At 40.3% G+C, this 22,574-nt stretch overlaps 4 protein-coding genes across 4 annotated transcripts; 2 read left to right on the top strand and 2 right to left on the bottom strand.

The window, feature by feature from the left end:
• Positions 1–1,819: 1,819 nt before the first annotated feature.
• Positions 1,820–3,692, top strand: IAQ61_010432 (uncharacterized protein; the record flags this gene model as incomplete). Its single annotated transcript, XM_003841764.1, has 2 exons — positions 1,820–2,719; positions 2,808–3,692. The coding sequence occupies 2 exons, from the start codon at positions 1,820–1,822 to the stop codon at positions 3,690–3,692; spliced, it is 1,785 nt and encodes a 594-aa protein (XP_003841812.1).
• Positions 3,693–3,810: 118 nt separating this feature from the next.
• IAQ61_010431 (uncharacterized protein) lies at positions 3,811–4,155 on the bottom strand (the record flags this gene model as incomplete). The annotated part of the gene is made up of 1 exon (XM_003841763.1): positions 3,811–4,155. One exon carries the CDS (start codon positions 4,153–4,155, stop codon positions 3,811–3,813), a length of 345 nt encoding a protein of 114 aa, XP_003841811.1.
• A 516-nt stretch (positions 4,156–4,671) lies between these two features.
• IAQ61_010430 (uncharacterized protein) lies at positions 4,672–9,678 on the top strand (the record flags this gene model as incomplete). Its single annotated transcript, XM_003841762.2, has 2 exons — positions 4,672–9,279; positions 9,391–9,678. 2 exons carry the CDS (start codon positions 4,672–4,674, stop codon positions 9,676–9,678), a joined length of 4,896 nt encoding a protein of 1,631 aa, XP_003841810.2.
• A 1,139-nt stretch (positions 9,679–10,817) lies between these two features.
• Positions 10,818–11,629, bottom strand: IAQ61_010429 (uncharacterized protein; the record flags this gene model as incomplete). The annotated part of the gene is made up of 6 exons (XM_066098783.1): positions 10,818–10,838; positions 10,921–10,956; positions 11,020–11,109; positions 11,178–11,271; positions 11,478–11,510; positions 11,568–11,629. 6 exons carry the CDS (start codon positions 11,627–11,629, stop codon positions 10,818–10,820), a joined length of 336 nt encoding a protein of 111 aa, XP_065951328.1.
• Positions 11,630–22,574: the final 10,945 nt, after the last annotated feature.

Here is a 22,574-nt window from a genome sequence, read left to right as displayed (position 1 = left end):
CCGGGATGGATGCAGGTAGGGATTGCGGAACTAATTTTAAAAGCAATTAATATCGAAAAAGAAATCGAGTCCACTATACCACACGAAGTGACCATGTACAAACGACACGATTCTTTGCTTCGGAGCTATTGTGTTCTCCTTACTTTGGCGAGTGTGTTCAGGAGGCGTAAATAAGCGTGAGCTACATACAGTACATTTGGTGTCACATGGCCGTGCCTTGGTCGAAGGTACCGGTATTGCCTAAGTAGTTAGTCAACTTTGTTGTTCAATGATCATGACAAAGGCTTGCGAAGCCAGCGACCGCTGTCAATCGCGCTGTTACGAAGATTAGTGTTTCGACAAAGAGTTGAGTGGGTTGTTCAGCGAGCTGGCCATGGTGCCCTTGAGTACGCTGTGCGTGAGATATACATACCATGTGCCTAGAACATTATTTACGGCCGTGGTCTGTCGAAGACTTGTACTGTTGTTCACAAGTATGACCGAAATTGATTTGACTCCATGTTACGATGCACACACTCCCTGGGGTAGCACGTCACACCTGCGCTGGGAGTGATCAGCTGACTGTGTACACCGGAAAAGCTCTGCAATGACGTTCATGATGCGCCGCGCCGTTGGGGTGACTCGGGACCATAGGGGTAGTATATTTAGCAGTCCGTTGGGAGGGGAAGATGGGCCCAGTGCCCAAAGATTTGGGGCAGCACGAGGATGCGGAGAAGAGCGGATTCCTGATTCGAGCCCCAGAGAGTTCACCTGCAGCGCGTAGCCTAGTACATATGTAAGCCTGCACGCCTGCTCCTCTGGGATCAACAGCGAAAAGAGAAGAGAAAGAAAAAGACGTGAGACAGGTCACCGGCGTGGATGGTTGCAGGCGTGAGAAAGATGGACTCAGGAGATCGCCAGTGTCAAAAGTTAAATTCGGACCTGAGGCGGCAGGGACTGCTATGTAGTTAGCTCGAGCTCAGCTGGCCATGGCTCGTTCGGTCGTGGTGGTGGTAGTCGCAGTGGTGGTGGTGGTGGTCGCAGAGTCGCAGGCACCAAAGACGGGCGCTACACGGGACTGCGCCAAACCTCATCCAGTGTCGCTCGCGGCATGGGGGGGAAGGGGGGAGGGGGGCTGCACTTTCCTGGCGAACAGAACCCTTTCCCCCTCCCCCCTCCCCCCCAAGTCCCTGCTGGGATCTCTGCTGGCAGATCTCTGAGTGACCTGTGACCTTTTGATGACTGCTCCGAGCCGAAGTGTGGGCCTCTGTTCCATGGAAGCCTGGACGGGGGGTTTGCGAGTGTGGAACCTCTTTTCATGATTCATTCCAGTTTCGTCTCCGCTTGATCCCGCAGACTTCAACATCGTTGTGCAGTGCAGCCTGCAGCCCAGGCCAGACCAGGCGCCAGAAGACACAGCTCGATATCCAGTACTCTACATGCCTAGAGTACCTACACTGCCTATCCCGATCCACACGTCGCGCGCCAGTAGGTCCATAGCATGTGGACCCCCAAGCTGCTTAGCTAGCACCATAGTAGAACCGCCGGCTGTGAGCACAGAGAACCAACCCCCCTCCCCTTCCTCCCCGCCCGGTGCACGCGACAGTGTGGGAGGGATATTGTGCAGTGCAGCGTGTGCTTATGCATCCTGTTGTTAGCTAGCCTAGCCGTCAGCCCTGAGCAGCCAGTGTGACTGGAGACATCTGTGGGTAGCACGGTGCACACGGTACACACGGTACACACGCTTCATTCGGTACACCCAGCTAAAAAAGTGACATCTCGGAAGTCGGGAGCGTATCTCACGTCTGGTGTCGCCGTCGTTGCATACCTGTTCATCGCCATGGTCCCCTATCGACGGCCATCTCAACGCGACCGTCGCCGTCTAGAGCAGCACAGCGACCCTTACGAATGGAACGACCAGCGCGATAAGCCCATCATGACGGCCACGTTCCCCATCCATCCCGTCTCAGCCATGCAGGCCCCCTTTGAGGAATCGATGCTCGATGCGACCGGCGAAACGGGCCATGTACCCTTCACACACCCGAAAAAGGGCGTCAAGACGCGCCAACAGATGCTGTGTCGGGAAGAGGGGGCAGCAGAATCCTCGTACAACTTCACATACAACTGTCACTGGCGCAACAACCCCAAGGGCAAATTCCACCCCTTGAACAAAACGGCCGCGCAGATCATCTTTGGTGTGCATCTCTTGCACCAGCATCTCGAGAAGTCGGTCGCCGACGTCGCAGATATCCTCTTGAAGCATGTCAACGAACTCGACAACTTCTTGCAACGTGCCAACGAAGATCTCGAGGCCAGTTTGAAGGATATGCTCTTCCGTCACAAGTGCTTGAAAGTCCCCATGGAACACGTAAACGAGTTCGACCGCCTCCTCGAAGACCGCGCATACCGAGCCCAATTGCTAGACGGCAACGTTGTCATCGAACGAACCATCGGACGCATGTCAAGCATGTTGAATGACTACCTCATCGACATGAATACCTTCCGAGAGGCGAACCACGCGATCGACTCCTATCTGCTCGACATTGGCCACGACTGGACATGTCGCAATGAAGACATTGGCCGAATCTACTCGGCCATGTGTGGAAACACGGGGGGCTGGTCACAATTCTTGCAGAGTCTCGTCGCGAAGGCTGAAAGGCTAGGCGTTGTGCTCGTGCAAGTGAGCAGTTACTGCAACGAGATAGAAAAGCGATGTGGCGCTGCCAGCCGACGAAGCTTGGTAAGCATGCCTGTCTCCTGCATTTCTGGATGTTCGGCTCGATCTTGTGGGGCGTGTTTCATCCTTCAACCTGGCTGATGGACTTTAGATTGCCACTCGGACCTCCTCACGGAACTCATCCAATTCGAGAGAAAACGGACGGAATTTCCGGAACTTTGCAAACAACAAGCCTCTACCCACGCCACCAAGCGAGCGACCCCCAATTATACTACCATCCAACTCTGGTACCGAGAACCACTCGGGAGCTGGCAGTTCACAACGACCCTTGGGGAAGTCACAACTTCGTCCTCAGGCAGATGCGATGCATTCCGATTCGACCACGGAAACCCCCAAAAGAAGCCAAGATTCAGCCTCCACATCAGGTACATCGATTCTCGAAATAGATGAACAACATCAAAGTACCCAGGAGCAGCCTGAGTACTACCACGAAGCCTGGCACGACGATGACCAACGTGGGCGAGCGTCACCGCCGATAGATTCAGGTCGCACAACCCGAATGTCTGGATTGCCACAAGATCTTGCCCCAGTATCAAGTACGGCGGAGGAGAAGTGGTCAACGTCTCGACGTGCATCTGGCAGACCAGACAAAGGGGAGCTCAGTCCACCCTGGACAGGAAAAGACTCTGCATACTCATCCGTATCTGGAGCCTCGGGCATGTCACCGACCCTTACGACCCCACGATCAGTTTCATCCATGTCTTCGCGTACTGCACAATTTGGACTGTTTCCGAGTAGAAACCGAAGCACACCAAAGGGCTCCTTGTCTGGACGCCACGGTGCCCAATCACCTGTATTGAACCAAGCATCAGAGTTGAGCAAACCAGCAGACATGCCGAGCCGTCCACCGACATCGATGAGCACCTTTTCAGAGGCTGGTTCAAGTAAAAGGCTGTCTAAGCGCAGCAGCTTTTCTTCCTTGAAACGTTTCTTTACAAAGAAGAAGTCCGGTGAGATAGGCACCATTGCTGAATAGTCCCTCCTGCGTTCTTCATCACGTTCCCTTCTTGCTTGACATGCTTGTCTGGCCATCCTCAATTTGGCGTCGCGAAGGTTATATACCCCATCTGGCTGCTTTTACGTGGGCCTCTGCTTTAGACGTGTAATTCTTTGCCCCCCCGATCTGCTGCCATTTGTTTCTTGGGCCTCTTCTGTAACATGCCCTTCATCTTGTAGTAATGTCGTAACGAACAACGTGTAACATGCCCTTCACTTCTCCAGTTTGTCGGAGTGTGTCTGTATTTGTGTGGTGTAGAGACATGGTGGGGGTTTGCTTGGAGGCGAACTTCGTAGAAATCGCCAAAGGCGTCAGTCAACAGATCAGGTCTGAAGAAAGATAGCCAGCCCACCCCTTCTGCCGCAATGAGTAACTTGCTCTTCCAGTTGAGGTCGTGGTCTGCGCCTGGCTTGTGAAGGGGGCTGGATACGGGTGTGGGCATCGCAACAAGGTCGTTGAGGGAAGGCACGTTTCGAGGACAGGGAGGTAGGGGTGTACGGTAGGATTCAGGGCTGTCAAGCTGCTGCCTCTCCTTTACATCTTCTTCATGCGTTCTTCAAGTCTCCTGTCCGCTCTTTCGTGTCGCTTCTGAGCTATTTTCGTTGCTCTTGCCGTGCCAATTCGAGGGGAAGGCGTAATACCAGTTGCCCGAAACGACGTCCCTCGTCGCCTAGCTCCAGGCCGACTTTTTCCTCCTCCTCTTCCTCCCCCTCTCCCTTCACAGCACGTCTCTATCATCAACATCGCTCCCTTTTGGCACAGCGTTGGCGCAGATGGTCTAGCAGTCGTTTGTCACCCTCTCTCTTGGATATCTCCTTTTTCGCAGTATCTGCTCTTCTTCTTGGGCATTACAATAGCTCCTGTATCCTTTGGTAGCACCCACAGAGAAGCCCCAGCGCACCAGCTTCGTCCGCACCAGCTTCTTCTTCTGCCTCTCTTACTGCAGAGCACAGCCAAGATGTACGTCAGCTCTATGCTGGGAGACTGTGACGCCAATACTGGTGGGGGTCGCACTTCGCGGGCGTCAAACATGTCAGCAACGAGCAGAGTCTCCGATCACCCGCAGCAGCAGCAACAAGGCCAGGATGCGGGCAGGTCTGATCTTCTCTCAGCTGCGGCTCCAGGTGTCATGTCCATGCTCCGCACATCGACAGAGATGGGTAATGTTGCGAGCCTCACGGGCAGCGAGCTGTCAGGTGTGGGTAGCCTGCCTCGAGCTCCGCCACGCCGCGGTGCATCGAGCAGACTGTCAACCACATCCTCGCACTCCAATCACTCTGGTCAAGTAAGCAGACAACATAGACAGCGGCCCTCGCAATCCTCTGGGACACGGCGATTAAGTGCTCGAGAGCCCATGGGACTGCAGTATGTTGCTGATACCCTCTCACCCACCGTCATGAACATACCTGGCTCTTCCCCCTTGGTCCCAAGAGCCGGCAACAGAGACTCGAATCGCTCCATGTCGATGACGCACATGAGCCATCCGACGTACAGGCTTTCGAGCAACCGATCTCTGGGCAGCCTGCGCCATGAGCAGATTCAGCGTTCCAGGAGTCCGTATGTATATCCGACTAGACTTCGGAGGCCTAGCTACCGTTCAGGGTCGCCAGCATTGAGTGAAGTTTCTGGGAACTATCCGAGGCGTACACTGGGCTATGGTGGCCCAAGTGGCTCCGCGTACTACTCCCAGCAGTACGCAAGCGGCCACCCGGTGCAAAACCCAGGCCAGCAGAGACTCAGGATGCCGTCTGATACCAGTTCTGGACAGCAAGATAGGATGTACCACCTGCACCACCGCCCCAGCCGTGGTCCATCTCCAGTCTACTACCCTGGTTCTCGTCCAAACATGCCGCCGCCTCTGCCAGCAGGCTATCAGCACAACATCGCTATCGAACAAGCTCGCATGCTAAACAGGTCTACCAAAGGATCCATGTCCAGTGGCTCGACCAACTTGCGCACCGATTCGGATCCACCTTCATCTGACATGGCCTTGCCACCAACACCAAAGGACGGCGCCTCTGGGGAGGTCATGTTCGGCCCAGAAAGCGCACAAATCGGCGTTAATGGCGTCCATAGTATTGTCAATGGTCGGGGCTACAGTCGAACAATATACTACGACGGTAGCGAGCAGTTTGAAAACGAACAACCTGCGGCGCTCAAGGCCGATCCTACAGCATTTGTGTCCCGCTACAACACCATCATGGAAGAAAAGGGGCCTCTTGAATCTATATCGAGGACAAGTGCCCCATATAAGAACAAGACGTCAGTCGAGTTTACGCGCACTGAAGTACCCGGCATGGCAGAGCTTCCAGCGTCTCCCGTACCTCGCCGGATCACAAGAGGTCAGGTCCTACAAGCATTGGAACCGTCTTCGACTGTTGGAGACGTGACGTCGACTGTCCCATCTTCAGATTTCAGAAGCAAATCTGCATCTCTGCATTCTGACGACCTCCCAGCGAGGACCAGCCCTTTGAACACTAGCACGGCCGAAGCTTCTCTCCATCCCAACAATCGTGATGGTCATCGACACAGTATCTTGTCCCAGACAGGATCGAGTGTTCTAGACTCATCGACACTCGAGTTCGCTGTGCGATATTCCATACCCATGGCCACAGGCGCAGGCTTTGCAGCCAGCAGTCCATCTGTTCCTAACAGTGGTGCTTCAGCATCTACTAGTCGAGAAAAGAGCAGCGAGGATGGCATGTTGGAACTGCTGGCTGGTTACCAGCACACGGAAACCAAACATGAGGGTGATGTCATGTCGCAAAAGGGAAATATGCCCAAGAAGTCTTCCACGGCTGAACATGGCGCGAATAGAGCAAGATCTTCAGAGGAGCAGTCCTTCAAGTCTTGCACAGATCTTCCTGAACCACTGTCGGAGCCAGGTACGCCTGTTGGAAGCAAGAGTCGTATTGTTGAATCTGTCAAGTCACGGGCTGACAGGAGAGAGCCATCCATAAAGGATTCAGATGCACGCTCTTTCAGCACAGCCAAGGTTGCTGTCACTCCCGACCAGGCCACCTTATTGCTGCCCTCGAGAGTTCCAGCATCCAATCTTTCTACTGTCGCTGTTCTCTCCAGCGCGTCAGCCTTTGAAGCACCCTTGTCAAGTCCTTCTCCAGCCGTTCTTCGCAAGCCACTCCCAAGCTCACAATCAAGCTTCATAGCGATTGCGAATAAGCTACGGCCTAGTTCGAAGCCAAGCATCAAGCAGAATTCCCTCTCCATATCAGTTTCGGGTTCTTCGTCTACACTGAGCGCAACTCAGCAACCACCTACTGTTCCACCGAGAGAGTCCAGCTCTTCTAAGGAGGCACAGCGTTTCCAAGCTACAGCTTCTTTTCTCATGCGTCAATTCCCATCTCTCCGAACTAAAGGTTGGAAGCAGGACAAGGACACTGACAATTCTGAAGCTAGCCCAAAGGAGGTTGTTGCTCAAACCTCTACTAAGGGCAAGCATGAGCCTTGTGATGAATCGTTCTCTTCTGATTTGCCTGTAAGTGAGATAAAGACACCCGAAAAGACTCTTAGCCAAGGCAATGTACCGCTGACCGGAAAGGATCGCCCTTCCTCATTGGAGTCGACTTGCAATCCACCTGGAGCGTCGGGCCTTTTTCCGTCAGTAACCGAAGAGCAATCCGTTGCGAGCAGCCCCTTTCCTCCATACTATGAGCCTTCATCGGTTTATTCGCCCCAGGATGCATCCCTTCCACTGCGCGCGTCTTCATCCCCGGCTGCTGTGTCCCCTCCAGAGAATATTCGAAGGCAGAGTCAGGTTACCACACATCTGGTATGGCCCGGACACAAGTCTCTCAATATGCATTCCGCAAGTGGTGCCGAGCCCCAAGTTCCATGGTCCAATATCCAAGAGAATACCACAACCGACCTCAGGCTGTCAGGTTATGGGTACAAGTACCCAGGTCCTGCACATCACCTTCCCGACGTCAAGGAAGAGTCACACGAGGATTCAAGCCTTAACACGAGCGCGACTAACTTGAAAAATTCAAACTTTCGTTTTCCGTATGGGGTCCCGCCGCTATTAAGGGCGTCGGTCGACGGTTCGCTCATGACGCCACAGAGGTTATCAACAGGTTCGCATCAGCCGGGTATTGTTGATAGCGCGCTTGGACAGACACGTGGCTTGCCTTCGATGCACTTCAGCCAAATGAATTTGATTGAAAAGTGGAACGAGGAGCTTGGCCTTCAGAGGTCTGAATTGTTGGAGGATGTATCGGGAGATTCGGAGAAAAGGGAGAACGATAATCCGCGGCGACCTGTTTCGTCGAGTGAAGTACGCGAGAAGTTCCGCAGCTTCGTCGCAGGGCTGGAGAAGAAGCTCGAGCTGACTGAAGGAATTTCGCAGCCTACAGATCAAGTGAATCAGGTCGCATTGAGGGGTACCCGCTCCCCCGAGCAAATCATCGCCGAGATTGAGAGTTTGACTATCCCATCTGTTGGTGGACTTACACAGCGCATCTCAGAACTCTTGCCATCACTGCGAGAGTACTATCAACTCGGAGAGCATGGGGATTTCCCTGAAGAGGAGATCATCATTGAGAAGGCCATGCAGAAGCTCGCCGAAGTTGCACCTACCCAGAAGCGTTCTTCAGCTCGGCTGCGACCTGTGCCTGGCTCTCCTAACATGATTGTCATTAACGATGCAGTCTTCGAGGAGCTCACGGGCAAGGACAAGGGAGGCGCTGGTACTGGCACAGATAGTGATAAGCTAGTGGAAGGCAGCTGTGTTGTTGCTAGGCCAAGCTCAAAACAACAGGGTCAGGACGACATTCACACGCAAACACGTCAAGTCACGTCCCTAGTTGAGCTTGAAAAGCCTTCGCCTGTCCGCCTCCGCCCCCGATCTTACACTGTTGGTCCACAAGCAATACGCCCCTCGTCTGATTCAGATTTGTCCTCGAGAAGGTCATTGAGGTCTGTTGCTAGCACACCCAACGCGACCAACTCACGACCTTGGAACACCGACAAGAACTGGCCTTGGGCATCAGCCACCGTGCCTTCTCTCGACATCTCACTACCCCCGCCAGCAGCTACTCGAGACTCACCTCGTCACGGTCCGTCGCACCTCCGCAACAGCCTCTCTGGCGCCGTAACCGCGAGCTCTTTCTTGTCAGGACAGACAGCCACAGCTTCGCCTTTTGGATCTGCCAGTGACAATGCCCACGCACGTCAACACCGCTTCAGCGCATTTGGTCACAACGTCGATCAACCTCACGCAGTTGGAGAGCGTTATCCAACATCTGCCTTGACCCCGCCCACCGCCATCTTCAGGGACCACTTCACGCCCTCAGACACCTCGGACGACGAAGACTTCAATCCTTCGCGCAAAAGCAGGCTTGGGCTTCGAAAGCGCTTCTCCTCCGCTCGCAGCGCCAAGGCCGATCAGAACAGCCAGGCCACTCGAAGCAAGACAAACCTGCAGGAGCTCGCATCTCCCGAGTCGCACAAGCCAACTTCGACCTCAATTGTAGAGGACAACGCTGCTGAAGCCGAAGCCTTTACCTCTCACCGACACACGTTCCGCGACGCCGAAGGCATGCGAGGTAGCGTATACCATCGCCAACGTCTCATCGACCGCATCAAGCGCTGGTGGCACAAAGGAGGCAACCTGATCCGCACCATCTCCGGCCGCAAACAACACGAGTCGATCAACGCCTAGGTCTTCAAGATGTCGCTTCGTCAGTACTCGACCGACATTAAGGCGAACATTGAGATGGGCAAAGTCACGTACGCCTGTCACCTCATCGCCTTCGAGGCCGTGTTCCGCCGTCACTGGTTCATGGACGACGGTGTCCCGATGGACGAAGGGTTCATTGATGCCGACTGTCCCCCCTGCGTCCCCTTCAACACGTTCGCCCCTGGCACCCCCGTTCCTCTCGGCTGGGTCCCCACTCGCAATGGGGCCTACTGGGAGAGCGGGAGGTCCCAGGGTGATCGAATCCGTTAAGTCTTCTGAACACCAGGAGCGAGCCGATGAATTCCTTTTTCTCTTCTATATGATACCTTTCTTTCATGGCGCTGAGCCACTTTTTCTGTAATATAGGATACGAGATAGGCCTTGGGAGGAGGAACGGAGGGAGGATTATCTAAACAGGAATAAAAATGACTTGGTCATTCGTGGTCATCTGAGTGCCTTGTGTGCTTTTCTGATGTGTTGAGCGGGTAGCTTCACGTGTGATAGTATTGTATCAGCCCAACAGTGATGCCCTGAATTTTGCGGAGGTGTGGCAGGGTGACGTATGCGAAGTTGTTACGGGGGTAATAGATTGGCGACAGTGTACAGGATGCCTGAAAAAAGTAGGTTTACGTGCCTTCTTTTTGAACTATAGCTATCCAAGGCCACTACTGTAGCTCTGTATGCCAGGAAACCTAGACTAATTACTATCAAGTTATGACTTGAATTATGTAGGTAGGTACAGAATTCGCCTCAAATTAGCAGGTAAGATGCAAACTTTAGCATGTATTTATAAGACGTTTTGTTTACGCATTTAAGCACACAGACTATTGTATCTTGGCTATCCTAGCAAGCGAGATTTTTCTCTGTCAATTTGCTTCATAGGCTGCAATCTTCATTATGGAAGAATTGTTGTTAATATTCAAGGAATGTGGTCAACACGAGACGCCTGTACCGTTTCGCGCTCATACTTGGAGGAACAGGATAGGCACGATGCTAGGAGAGTATGCAAGAGGGACACAGCTCATGTTCATCAAGTCTTGTAGAATGGAGATACATCACTACTCAGCTGAGTAGCGATTAAGGGAATGTATCCCGCTAACTGACGTGACATCCATCCGAAGCCCGTGCCTACCAACCAACGCCTAGCATTACCTTTGAGCATAGTGTGACGAAATCATCCCAACCTAATTAGAAACTTGCGATTATATACCCGGATAAGTTTTCTGGGACACATGTTTGCATTGCCTCCCGTCACAGCCGGCATTGAGAGTGGGGTGAAGATTTGGACGTTCAAAATTGTATACATTATGCTATGATGTTGCGCGAGAAGCATAACGCAACTTTGAACAGATGGGTTACTCCCCCGATCGCTGCATTGTAATACTCGGTACGCATATGGTTCAGCGCCTTCACGTTACTGTAAGCGCATTCTTTGACATTTTAGACGAGGACAGGGGGCGGTTTTGATGATGGTGATGGTGATGGTGTTGGGCCTGGTTTTGTGCAACAGACCCGGTAGCAAACCATCCATGTCGGATCATCCTGCCTCTGGAAATTTGTTAGCTTGTGGATAACGTTATAAGCAGTCATTTTTTTTTCGGTTTTACTTACACATACGCCAGGAAGACAAGTCTCGCCTTCCTTGCATCGGACAATCCTGGGAACTTCTACGCTACAGCGTTCTGCCTTCCGTTTACAGGCCTACTTACTTGTTAGTCTTTGTGAACCCTAGTGATAACATACCTGTAAAGAAACAAGACGAGACTTACTTCTACTTGGCCAGGATTATACAACGGGGCATTGCAAACTATCTGCCGTCTGGAAGAGCTGCCTGCGCCACAATCTTGTACTGCAGCACACACACTAGGTAGAAGAAGTATTAGAAGCGAGTATTGCATGGCCACTTTGCTAGGTACCTATTATAGTAGGTAGAAGGATAAGAAGGTGTCAAAGAATGTAGATTTCAGAGCAGGTGTTATAGAGTAACCACAAGGAAGAATTGAAATGATCGGAAGTCTTGGGACTTGGAATCTTTATATAAACAGAGATTAATTTGCGGTACAGTTTACCCAGGGTAGCATGTGCGCATATCGGGCCTTTCTCTGCAGCTATGCTCAGCCCTTCACACTATATTTCAAGTACGGTATATGCCGGCTTACGTCTGAAACCCACTAAATGTATACGAGCCAACAAGCTCTCTGCTACTGTGGTAGGTAATCATACTATTAAGACATGGTAGACATAATTCGATCGAGCTAGCAACGACCTGGTCTGAATAATAAGCCCGAAGTCCACCATCGTTGAGAGCTTGTCGAATGCGAATTTACATCATAGAATTGCGCATTCTACAGTTAAAAGGAAAGAAACCCTTGTTCTACAGATGTGCGAAATCACAGCCGGACAACTGCAGTTATACACTGCTGTGTCATGAACGCCTGGGCCACGTGTGACGGGCTTAGCCTCTTGGCGGTGCTTGCCCAGCTCCCATCCTCCTAGACTAGGACAATATGATCACATTACACACTGCATTTGGGCCCTCCTCACCGTCGGATACTGCATACACAGCAGCATGCTGTGCATCTTCTTATTAAACTTACATGTGATAGTCTTAGTCTCGGCATCGGTGTGTTTATCGACACTACGGTAAAAAATTGTTTACTATAGAATAGTACGCTAGGGGTTTACTATATAGGTGTAAACTAACCTTGTGTATACCTATAAATAGGTTTAAAGTGGTGGTTTACTTTTTTATAGTATAAATATAGTGTGGTTTACTATAGACCTATTAGTAGAGTAAATAAAGTAGTTTATAATAGACCTATTAGTAGAGTATATAAAGTAGTTTATAAAAGATAAAATATAAGTATTAGGTATAGTAATAATAGTATTAGATTTTTTTAGTATCCTTATATAAACTACTAGTACGTTGTTGCCTATCCTATCCCTAGGCCTAACCCGCCTAATTAACAGCCTATACCTGCCTAATTAACAGGCCTAAAACTACCTAATTATTAGCCTATACCTGCGTAATTATAAGGCTATCTACTATATACCTTACTTATTTTTAGAAAACTATAGTATAATATAAATTAAATAGGTATACAAGTAGTATAACTACGTAGTAATTAGTGTAAGTTAGTATATCTAATAATAGTCTAGCGTAATATATAGATAATATACTTACCTAATAAATGCTAGTATATTATATAGTAATAGTGTTAGTATAAAGAGCCTAGTACTATAAAGCTAGATATAGACCTATTATCTTACTTAACTATAAGTAGTTAGTCTTAGACTATCTGCGTTTATTAATAATATATAGCTTATTACTAGGTTAAAGTTAAGCGCTATATCTATAGTAAACTATAGCTACTCCTATAAGGTTAATAATTATTATTATTTAAATCTATTTAATGCTATTATTATCTTCTATTATCCTCTAAGGTTAGGCTAGTTAGCCTATAGTAGTAGCAGGTTGTATCTATTACTATTAAAGTACTTCTACCTATTTAGAGTTATTAGCTAGATCTTAAAATAAGTATATTACTATCTTAAAGGAGAGCTAAATATAGTTATTATAATTATTTCTAGCAGCGTAATATATAATAAATGTAGTACTCTAGGGGTAGTTACTATCTTTATAATTCCCTAAAACCCTAATAATATACCTATTTAGAAGTATATAATAGTTATATATAACTATATCCTAGGCGCGTGTCTATATAGTATACACTATAGTTATAATTATAGTATAAGTATTATCTAGGATATATCCCTAGTATATATTTATACTACTATAAGACTTAGATTTTAGATAGTGCTCTTATAGCTAAGTTATAATTATATTTTTATTAATATTATACTCTATACTAAGCCTAAGCTATTACGCGTAGATAATACGCTTATATACTAGTATATTCTACTTTAAACTAATATACTTCTAGGAAGAAGAAGTTGCTATCTTCTTAATATAACTAATAAGTCTCTCTAAAGACTATTAGGTATAGTATATAGGTAGTCTAAAATCCCTAGTATTAGATATAAGGTAGAGTAGGTAATAAATCTAAATAGAGTAAGATAGTAACTAGTCTACTTTACTATAGTAGTAGAGTAACTTATACTAGTAAATAAAATTCTCTACTAATAGTTCTAACTTATTAATCTAGTTAATAGTAAACTCCCTCTAGCTTATATAGAAGAGTAGTTTATAGTAGTGTAGGAAGTTATTAGTATATTCCTTCTAAAGATAGACCTATATAGCTAGCGCTCTATAAGTAAGTATAAAAGTCTACTATTTAAATAAAGTTTATATCTTATATATTATAGTGCTTTATAGGGTAGTACTAACTTAGGTTAGTACTAAGAAATAGGACTTATAAAGACCTTTATTAATTAAAGCCTAATTAGTATTAGTAATAAGCTATAGTATAGTCTTATTATTAAATTTATCCCCTTTCTAGAGTTAGAATAAGGCTTTAGGTATATTATAGGATATTACGTGTATAATATTAATAGGAAAGCTATAAGAAAAGTATATAGTAGGGAGGTCTAATAGGATAAAGTAGTAGTTAATACTAGTATCTTAGTATAAGGTAATATATCTAGAGGCTAGTATATTAGTCTATTATTTATATATATCTTTAATAGTAGTAGCTAAATTATTATATATAACTAGGTAAAGGGTATCTCTATTTAGGAAAGAGTATTTACTAGTTCTCCCCTTAGTTCCTTTATATAGGTATAGGTAGTAACTCCTTTTTAATATACTAGGCTATTTTATTCTTATAATCTCTACTATAGCTAGCCTATCTCTAGTTATTAGTATAAGGTAGGCGTAAAGGATAAATTCTTCCTAAGTATCTATATTATATATATAAACTCTAACTATAAGTTAGTATAATTCCTCTACTATTAGGTATAGCTAAGTATCTATAAATTTTTTATTAAAAGTACTAGGTATAATAGTAGTAATAAGTGTATTATAGTCTTAATCCTAAATAGATAGGTAAAGGTTTAAGATATATAGCACTACTAGTATAATACTTTATTATTTCTTAGGGTTCTTTACTATACCTACTACGTCTAATATAAGTTATAAAGCTAGATCCCTAGGGTCTTAAAAGTATCCTTTCCTACTATATTCTTAAAACTAGTCCCTATTATACACGTCTTAGTGCAAAGTATATTTGCTAGTAGGGTTAAAAGTTACCTAATACGCTTTTAATTATTATAACTAATAACTATTATTATACTAGATATGTAGTTATAGAAGTATAGGGATATATTACTATTAATATTTTAATTTGCCTTTCTTATTATACTAAGCTCTACTATAGGATAGGCACGTATAAGTAGTGTTAAGGTTGCTAGTAAAGGCTACGCACCTATTAGTATAATAATTAATAGATAGAGGAGTTATAGTATCCTAGAATAAGGTATATAGTATATACTACCCCTAGTAGATAGTATTACTAATATTAATATTATAGCATTTCTTTAAAGTTTATTATATCTTTTAGAACTTCTTATATAGAGTACCTATAAATACAGCGTATATATTAAGAGAGGTAGTATAAAGTTATTAAACACGCTCTATTTACTTATAATATAGTATATATCCTATTTACTATTATATATCCCCTAAAAAGTCCTCTAGGTATAGAACCTCTTTATCCTTATCTACAAGTTATATATTATTATTATAGTTATCTATTAGGTCTATACTATTACTAGTAGAATTACTAGTAGAATTATAGGAAGAATTAATATTAAGTACTCCTTATATGTTATTAAGGTATAATAGTTAACTAGTAGGGCGGCTAGTAGTCTATAGTATAGCAGTATCTTTAGTAGTAGTAAAGGGAATATTTTATTTATAGCACCTTCGCTAGTATTATATATACTACTTTTAATTTACCTTATAGTATGCACCTTAGTATAGAGTAAGATAATAATAACACTAGAACTTATTCTATTAACTAGATATTTATAGGTAAGGGGTAGTAATTACCTACTATGTACTATCTATAACAGTTTCTATATTAATATAGCACTTAGGGATATAGATAGTAGATATATAAATATAGATAGTAGTGTCTAATCTAAACTATAGTATGTTCCTTTAATAAGCTATAATATAATTATACTAGTCTTCTAGTATAATAGCTTAGTAGTGTAAACTTACTATTTTGCTATACTAGATAATATAAATATTAGTAAGCTATATATATATTAGTAGAGTTATAAAGTTTTATATTTATTATAGTTACTATAATAAATATATTAGTATAGAAAGTAGACTTTATATTATCTTCTTTTATACTATATAGGTATTCTACTTTATATATCTATATATTCTACTATAAGCAGACGTACTAGATATAGTTTATCTTACTATAAGTTAGACCTAATCTTACCTACTACTTAAAATAATACTATTAAAGATGTAGTATATAACTATAATTATAATAGTTAAGACTACTAGAATAACTATCTAAACTACACCTAATTAAGGAAACTTGCTAAGCTTATAAGCTAACTCTTCTAATAAGATAAACTATGCTATAGTAACTTTCTGCAACTATCTTATAATAACTAAACCTCTAACCTTATTATTACTATTAGACTTCTATAATAGGATATTTAAGTGTGTAGATATATAATTACTTAGAAGACTAATAACTATTTAAGAGTATAGCGTAACACTATACTCCACACCTATATTCTATTCTACTTAGGAGATTTTGTGTTAAAATATATTAGTTCTAGGATAGATAATTAACTTTAATAGATTATTAACTTAAATACTTAGGACTATTACCTTAAAAATAGTATAGAGAAGCATACTAGTCTACGTCTATTATATATCCTATTAGATTGCAAAGAGTGTTATAGCTATATTATAGAACTTACAATATTAAATTAATTAGTTTAGAATAGCTCTTTCCTTAACCTAATTAGATCCTAGAGTTATATTTACTAAGATTATATTTATAAGGATAGGCTAGAGTAACTTAGATAGTATATTATCTATATAAATAGTACTATAATATTAATACTAATATATATCTAATTTAAAAACCTCTAAGTCTAATCCTATATACTATAGCAATATTATAGTAGTTAGGGAGCTTACTTTATCTTTACTATATAATCTACCTTATAGAACTCTACTATTAAGCAGCGACTTAGCGTATCCCTCTATAACCTTAACACCCCTATCCCCTTATCTACTTTATTAATCCCTTCTATTACCTTCTTTATATAGCTTCTTCTTCCCCTCTTATATTAAAGCTACTTATTAACTATACTAATTAAAGTTGCTTATTAGCTATATAGTTCTAAAGTTACTAAAACTTTAATAGAACTAAGTCTCCCTCTTTTAAAAGTAAATAGATAGTTTACTAAATTATAGTTAGGTACGCTACCTGCGTAGGCGCATATACAAAGCCACTTATTAACTACGCTAATTAAAGTTACTTATTAGCTATATAGTCCTAAAGTCTCTAAATCCTTAATAGAACTAAGTCTCCCTTATTTAAATATAAATAAATAGTTTACTTACTTATATATAAGTATATTACCTACATAAGCGTATATATAAAGCTACTCCTTAATTACGCTAAATTAAGTTACTTATTAACTATATAGAACTATATACACTATTTATATTACTAAAACTAAGTCTCCCTTATTTAAAAGTAAATAGATAATTTACTAAGTTATAGTTAGGTATATTACCTATATAGGCGTAAATCTAAAGCTACTCCTTAATTACACTAAATTAAGCTACTTATTATCTACGTAGTCCTATAGTTTTTACTTATCTTAGTAGAACTAAGTCTTACCTTATTTAAATATAAGTAGATAGATTACTAATTTATATATTAGGTACGTTGCCTACACAGGCGTAAATCTAGAGCTGCTTACTAGAGTGCTATAAAAGCTGCTTAATAGAGTACTAAAATAGCTAGTTTAGATAAACTTGTAGTCTAACTATATTATTAATTAGTGTAACTCTATTAAAGGCTATAGTAGTTATATCTTTAGATAAGTAATTAATCCTACTATAGACTTTAATATATTAATAACTTATAAGTCTACCTAGCGCTCCTAATACTATTAACTTTATCTTTAGTAGATAGATAGTTACCTATCTAATAACGTATTTATAGTTTTGTACTAGCTATTCTTATCCTTATAGCATTCCCTTAATATTATTTTATTAAGTTAGTTAGTATTAAAGGGATTAAGATATACTAGATACTAGCTAGGTTATAGTAGCGTAAGGATACTATACTAGGCGTAGTACTAGTTATTAAAACTAGCTTAGGTCTACCTAATAAGTAGTTATAGCAATACACGCGTCTCTCTATCTTTATATTACTTAGGGAGACGTCCCTATTAAGTACTTACACTTAAGGTAATAAGGTAGTACCTTCTCTATATTATTATTCTATTAATATTATTAAGATAGGTAGCACCTCTAAGTTAATAAACGCTATAATAAGAGTTATTGCAGTTAGCAGTAGTTGCACTTAGCACTATCTAATAAGCTCCTAGAGCCTATAGTTTATATAATAGATAAGTAGTAGGTTAGTATATACCTATACTTCCTAAGGATCTATAGTCTCTATAGAGGATAGTTAGACCTAAGCTAAACTTAATACTTTACTTAACTAGTTATTTAATAGATTTTAAATTAGTAATCTTAGCTAGAATTAGGACTAGTAGTTAGTAGTTACTACTATAGTAAGGCTAAGGATTATAACCTTTAGGCTTCTAAATAATAGTATAACTAGCGCTAGTATTATACCCCTATAGGAGCTAAGGAGTTATACCTATCCTTAATAAGGCTAATAGGTAGTATTAGTAGTAGTAGTATATAGTCTTTTAGTTTATTAAGGGTATAGTAGTTTATAATTATAAGTATATAGGTAGGTATATTAAAGAATAGTTAATTATACTAGTACGCTAGTTATACTTATAACTAGTAGGTAGAGTTAGTTAGAGTTAAAGTAAAGCAGCCTCTCTTTAGTAGTAGTCCTAGACTATAGGACTAATTATTTAGGTCTGCTAACTATAGGTTGTCTACCTATCTTTAGTATTACTTAGTGTAGATTAGACTATTATAGGTGTAGTAGGGCCTAGACTACCTAAACTTAATCTCTATATAGTATTAGGGGACAACCTTATATTCTTAATTACTTGCAGTCTTTCTTTCCTTTAGAGTATTTAGCAATATTTACTTACTAGTAGTAGAGGTTCTCTTTACCTAGCTATCTCTTAAGACTTTATAATAGAGATATAATTAAAGGGGTTTCTTACTATAGATAAGTATAGGCTAGTAAATTAGGGGCGTTAGACACTATTTATAGTAGCCTTTTTAAGCGTTATAGAGACTCTTTTAACCTCTTTCTAATAGAGGTAGGACTAGCTTAGGCTACTCCTAGATAATCTGCTCTACTTAAATCCTTGCTTAGTATTAGTTTCTCCTCCTTATACCTTAGTTAGCCTTATAGACTAAGGATATTCTAAGAAAGGTTTCTAGGCTACTATAAGACTATATTGCTACTATTCTATATAAAAGAAAGCTAGTCTAACTAGTATAGTCTAGGTAAGATAGCCTATTAATAGTATAGTTAGCTTATTACTATCTACTATTAAAGGGCTTTATACTATAAGATATACTATCTAAGATATAAACTTGCTATATTATAATAGATACGTAGTTCTCTATAGGATACTATATAGGAGGGTAATCTATTTCTCCTTATATAGGTTATCTAGTTACTACTAGATTTATCTATATAGGAAGGAGTAATTCTTTAATTATATAATATACTTATTTAACATGTCCTATTATATTATACTTATATATAATATATCTATTATAAGTTTATTAATACTAAATTAAATAAAAGCTTCTATAAAGATAATCTTAACTTTAATAGTATACTATTAAAGATAAAGAGCCTTTTCTTCTATAACTAGGCTTTCTATAGTAGGGACTACTATATCTTATAGTAGTTAACTAATATATATAATAGCCCTATTTTCTATCCTAAGCTAATATATATTAGTTCTATACCTAGCCTAGGAAAATATATTAACGTGTAACGTATAGTTAATAGGGTATCTAAAGGATAGATTACCCTACTTTTAGAATACTATAGCATAGTAGACAGGTTATTACCCCTAAATTTAGTAACTCGCGATATTATTCTCTTAAATAGTATTATAGTTACTATATTAATCTATATTAATTCCTAGTCTAGTATAACTTATATACTAATCTAGGTTATATAATAACTATATTTTAGTAAATATAAACTACGTGTAGCTAATATAGGTTAGTAAGAGTGTATTCCTAGATATTTATATCTTACTCTATTAATACAACTATTATACTCTAGTATATAGAGGAGTAGGTAAATAAAAGGATATAGCATAAATCTACGTAAGCTAATATAACTTATTAGTATTAGTTATAATAAGTAATAATACTATAATTATAGTAATATATATAAATCTATATAATAATAATCTAGTATACTCTAAATTAATTCTTAACCCCTTACACACGTACGTAATGCAACATATTAGCACACCCTCTCTACACTTCTATTACACTAATATAGTATAACTATAGTATAATAACTTATTATTTAATAACTATATTATAGAAGTATATTAGTATAAAGATATAGCTAAAGATAATATATTATAAGTAATAGTAATAACACTAGTACGCGTTATAATATAACAAGTGCACAAGTTATATATAATAATATACCCTTTCTATCTATAATAATATATTTATAATATATTAGCTTTACTTATAACCTTATCTACTATAAATACTGCCTTTGTTCCTAATACTATCCTATAGTTAATTTAGGATTTAAGATCCTATTTATATAAAATACTAGAACTGTATAGTGTCTGCCTATAGCTAAAATTAGCAAGTAATAATCTAATTATAGTGTGGGTAGTAATATATACGCCTAAAGTGTTTGCCCTATAGATCTATATATTTATAGTTAGTAAGAAGGGCATTAATAACCTTAATAAGTGTATCTACAAGGCTATAGATATATACTTTAATATAATCTAAGACTAACTATTTAGCTATATTTCTAACTCTAAGTAGACTAATATATAGGACACTATCCTTACTAAGTATCTATTTTTTAGATATTTTAATAGAGTATAAGCATTAAAATAGCTTATATAGTAGACCTAGATATATAGGAATAAGAACTAACACTCTAAACTAAAACGCAAGTATATTATCTACCTCTTTAAATACACTAATCTTACTATTATAAAGGAGCTATTATATATAATTATACTATACTAGGTAATAGTATTACTACCCTAATTACTTAAACATTTGCTATCCTATAAGGCCCTAGCCTAGGGAGGTCTATTATATGCAGAGGTCTATATAGATACTAGTAGCTAATATCTAACTTTATTTATAGTAGTTTAGGTATATACTATAACTATATAGTAGCCTAGTTAGGATTCTATAGTAATACTCCCTAATATTTAAACTAAGACTTATTATAGGCTATAAGTAAGCTAGTATTACCCTATCCTATTAAATATATATAAAGACAACGTCTACCCTAAACTAAATATACTAGTAGTATTACTAGCTTTAAAGACTAGGGTGCCTAGGATAGTAATAGTAGCGTTTTTAGGGGTTAGTATCCTAACCTAATAGTTAGTGTGCCCCTAGCTAGTAGTGTTAGATTATAATAAGTACTAGTATAGCTAGATATAAGACTATAAAAGCAAACCTATTTATATAGTATACTAGCCTAACTAAATAATTCTACTCTAGATACTTATAAAAACATACCTATAGAAGATAACTATAATATACTACTAGACACGTAACTGTAACAAGGTAGGCGCCCTGCCTGTGAAATGAATACTACGTCATCTCCCCTGCCTGTACCACTTGGCCATGGTCCAAAAGGTACGCACGAGAATACTTAAGCTAAGTAATCCTCGCATAGTATAATATATATATCTTAGCTAAGCTTAGCCTAAGATAATAGTGCTAGACCCTAGCGCCAACCCATGAACCTTGTTCAAGTCTAGCCTAGGCATCTAGTAAGCGCTAGCTATTTTAGCCTAGCCTTGTTACAGTAACAACGCTAACCTTATACTATTATAGACTCTCTAATAGAGACTTTAGATTCTACTCTACTAATATAGACTTGTAAGAATATACGCGTTAGGAATATAAAGGCTAGGCGCAACTATATAACTAAAGCTAAGGCTAAAGGTAATAGTAATAAGAGAAATACTTCTAGAGTATAAGGCCTAAAATTATAGTAGTCTCTAATAAAAACTAGAGTATCTATTATAGATACCCCTTATATAGATAGTAGTAGTATAGGAGAGCTAAATAATAGTAATAGTAATAATAGCGTCTAGGTTTATAGACAATTATAATATAAGAGGGTCCTAACTATATAAGTTAAATAATATATATATATAATATTAGTATATATAAATAATATAATATAATATTACTATATATCCTATACTATACAAGCTTACTATATTATACTACCCCTTTACTACTATATATAATATAGTATATATAATAATATATATATATACCTAACTTTAAACTAATATACTACTAAAGAAACCTATAATATATATAGTGTAAGCAACTAACTTGCCCTAGAATATTTATAATATAGAGTATAATCTTTAGTAATACTACTATACTATAATATAGGAGTGTTATTATAATAGGCGCCTTTATAGAACTTACTAACCTATTATTATAGGATATTTTAGATTATAATTTTATATACTAGGTATACTACCTAGTCTCTTAGTTATTGTTATAGCGTACCTAGGTAGTAGTATACTGCACGCCTATACTACCTAGGTATCTACTAGTACTAGTTCCTGTATAGTAACCCTACTAAATTATACCTACTATATGCCCTCTATCTACACTAAATTTTCCCCCTAGGTGCTATATATCTATCTACTATATAACCTATAATTAGGTATATTATATAAACTATATTTAAATAGACACTAAAGTTAATATATATAATACTAATAATATATAAACTAAAAAGTAGTTTACCTTTATAGAATATATAGTATAGTAAACCCTATTTAGG

Source organism: Plenodomus lingam, assembly GCF_022343315.1.
Source record: "Plenodomus lingam strain CAN1 chromosome Unknown contig_8, whole genome shotgun sequence".
Classification (NCBI taxonomy): Eukaryota; Fungi; Ascomycota; class Dothideomycetes; order Pleosporales; family Leptosphaeriaceae; genus Plenodomus; species Plenodomus lingam.
The sequence above is the reverse complement of the archived record's forward strand: the minus strand, read 5'-3'. Positions and strand labels throughout refer to the sequence as shown.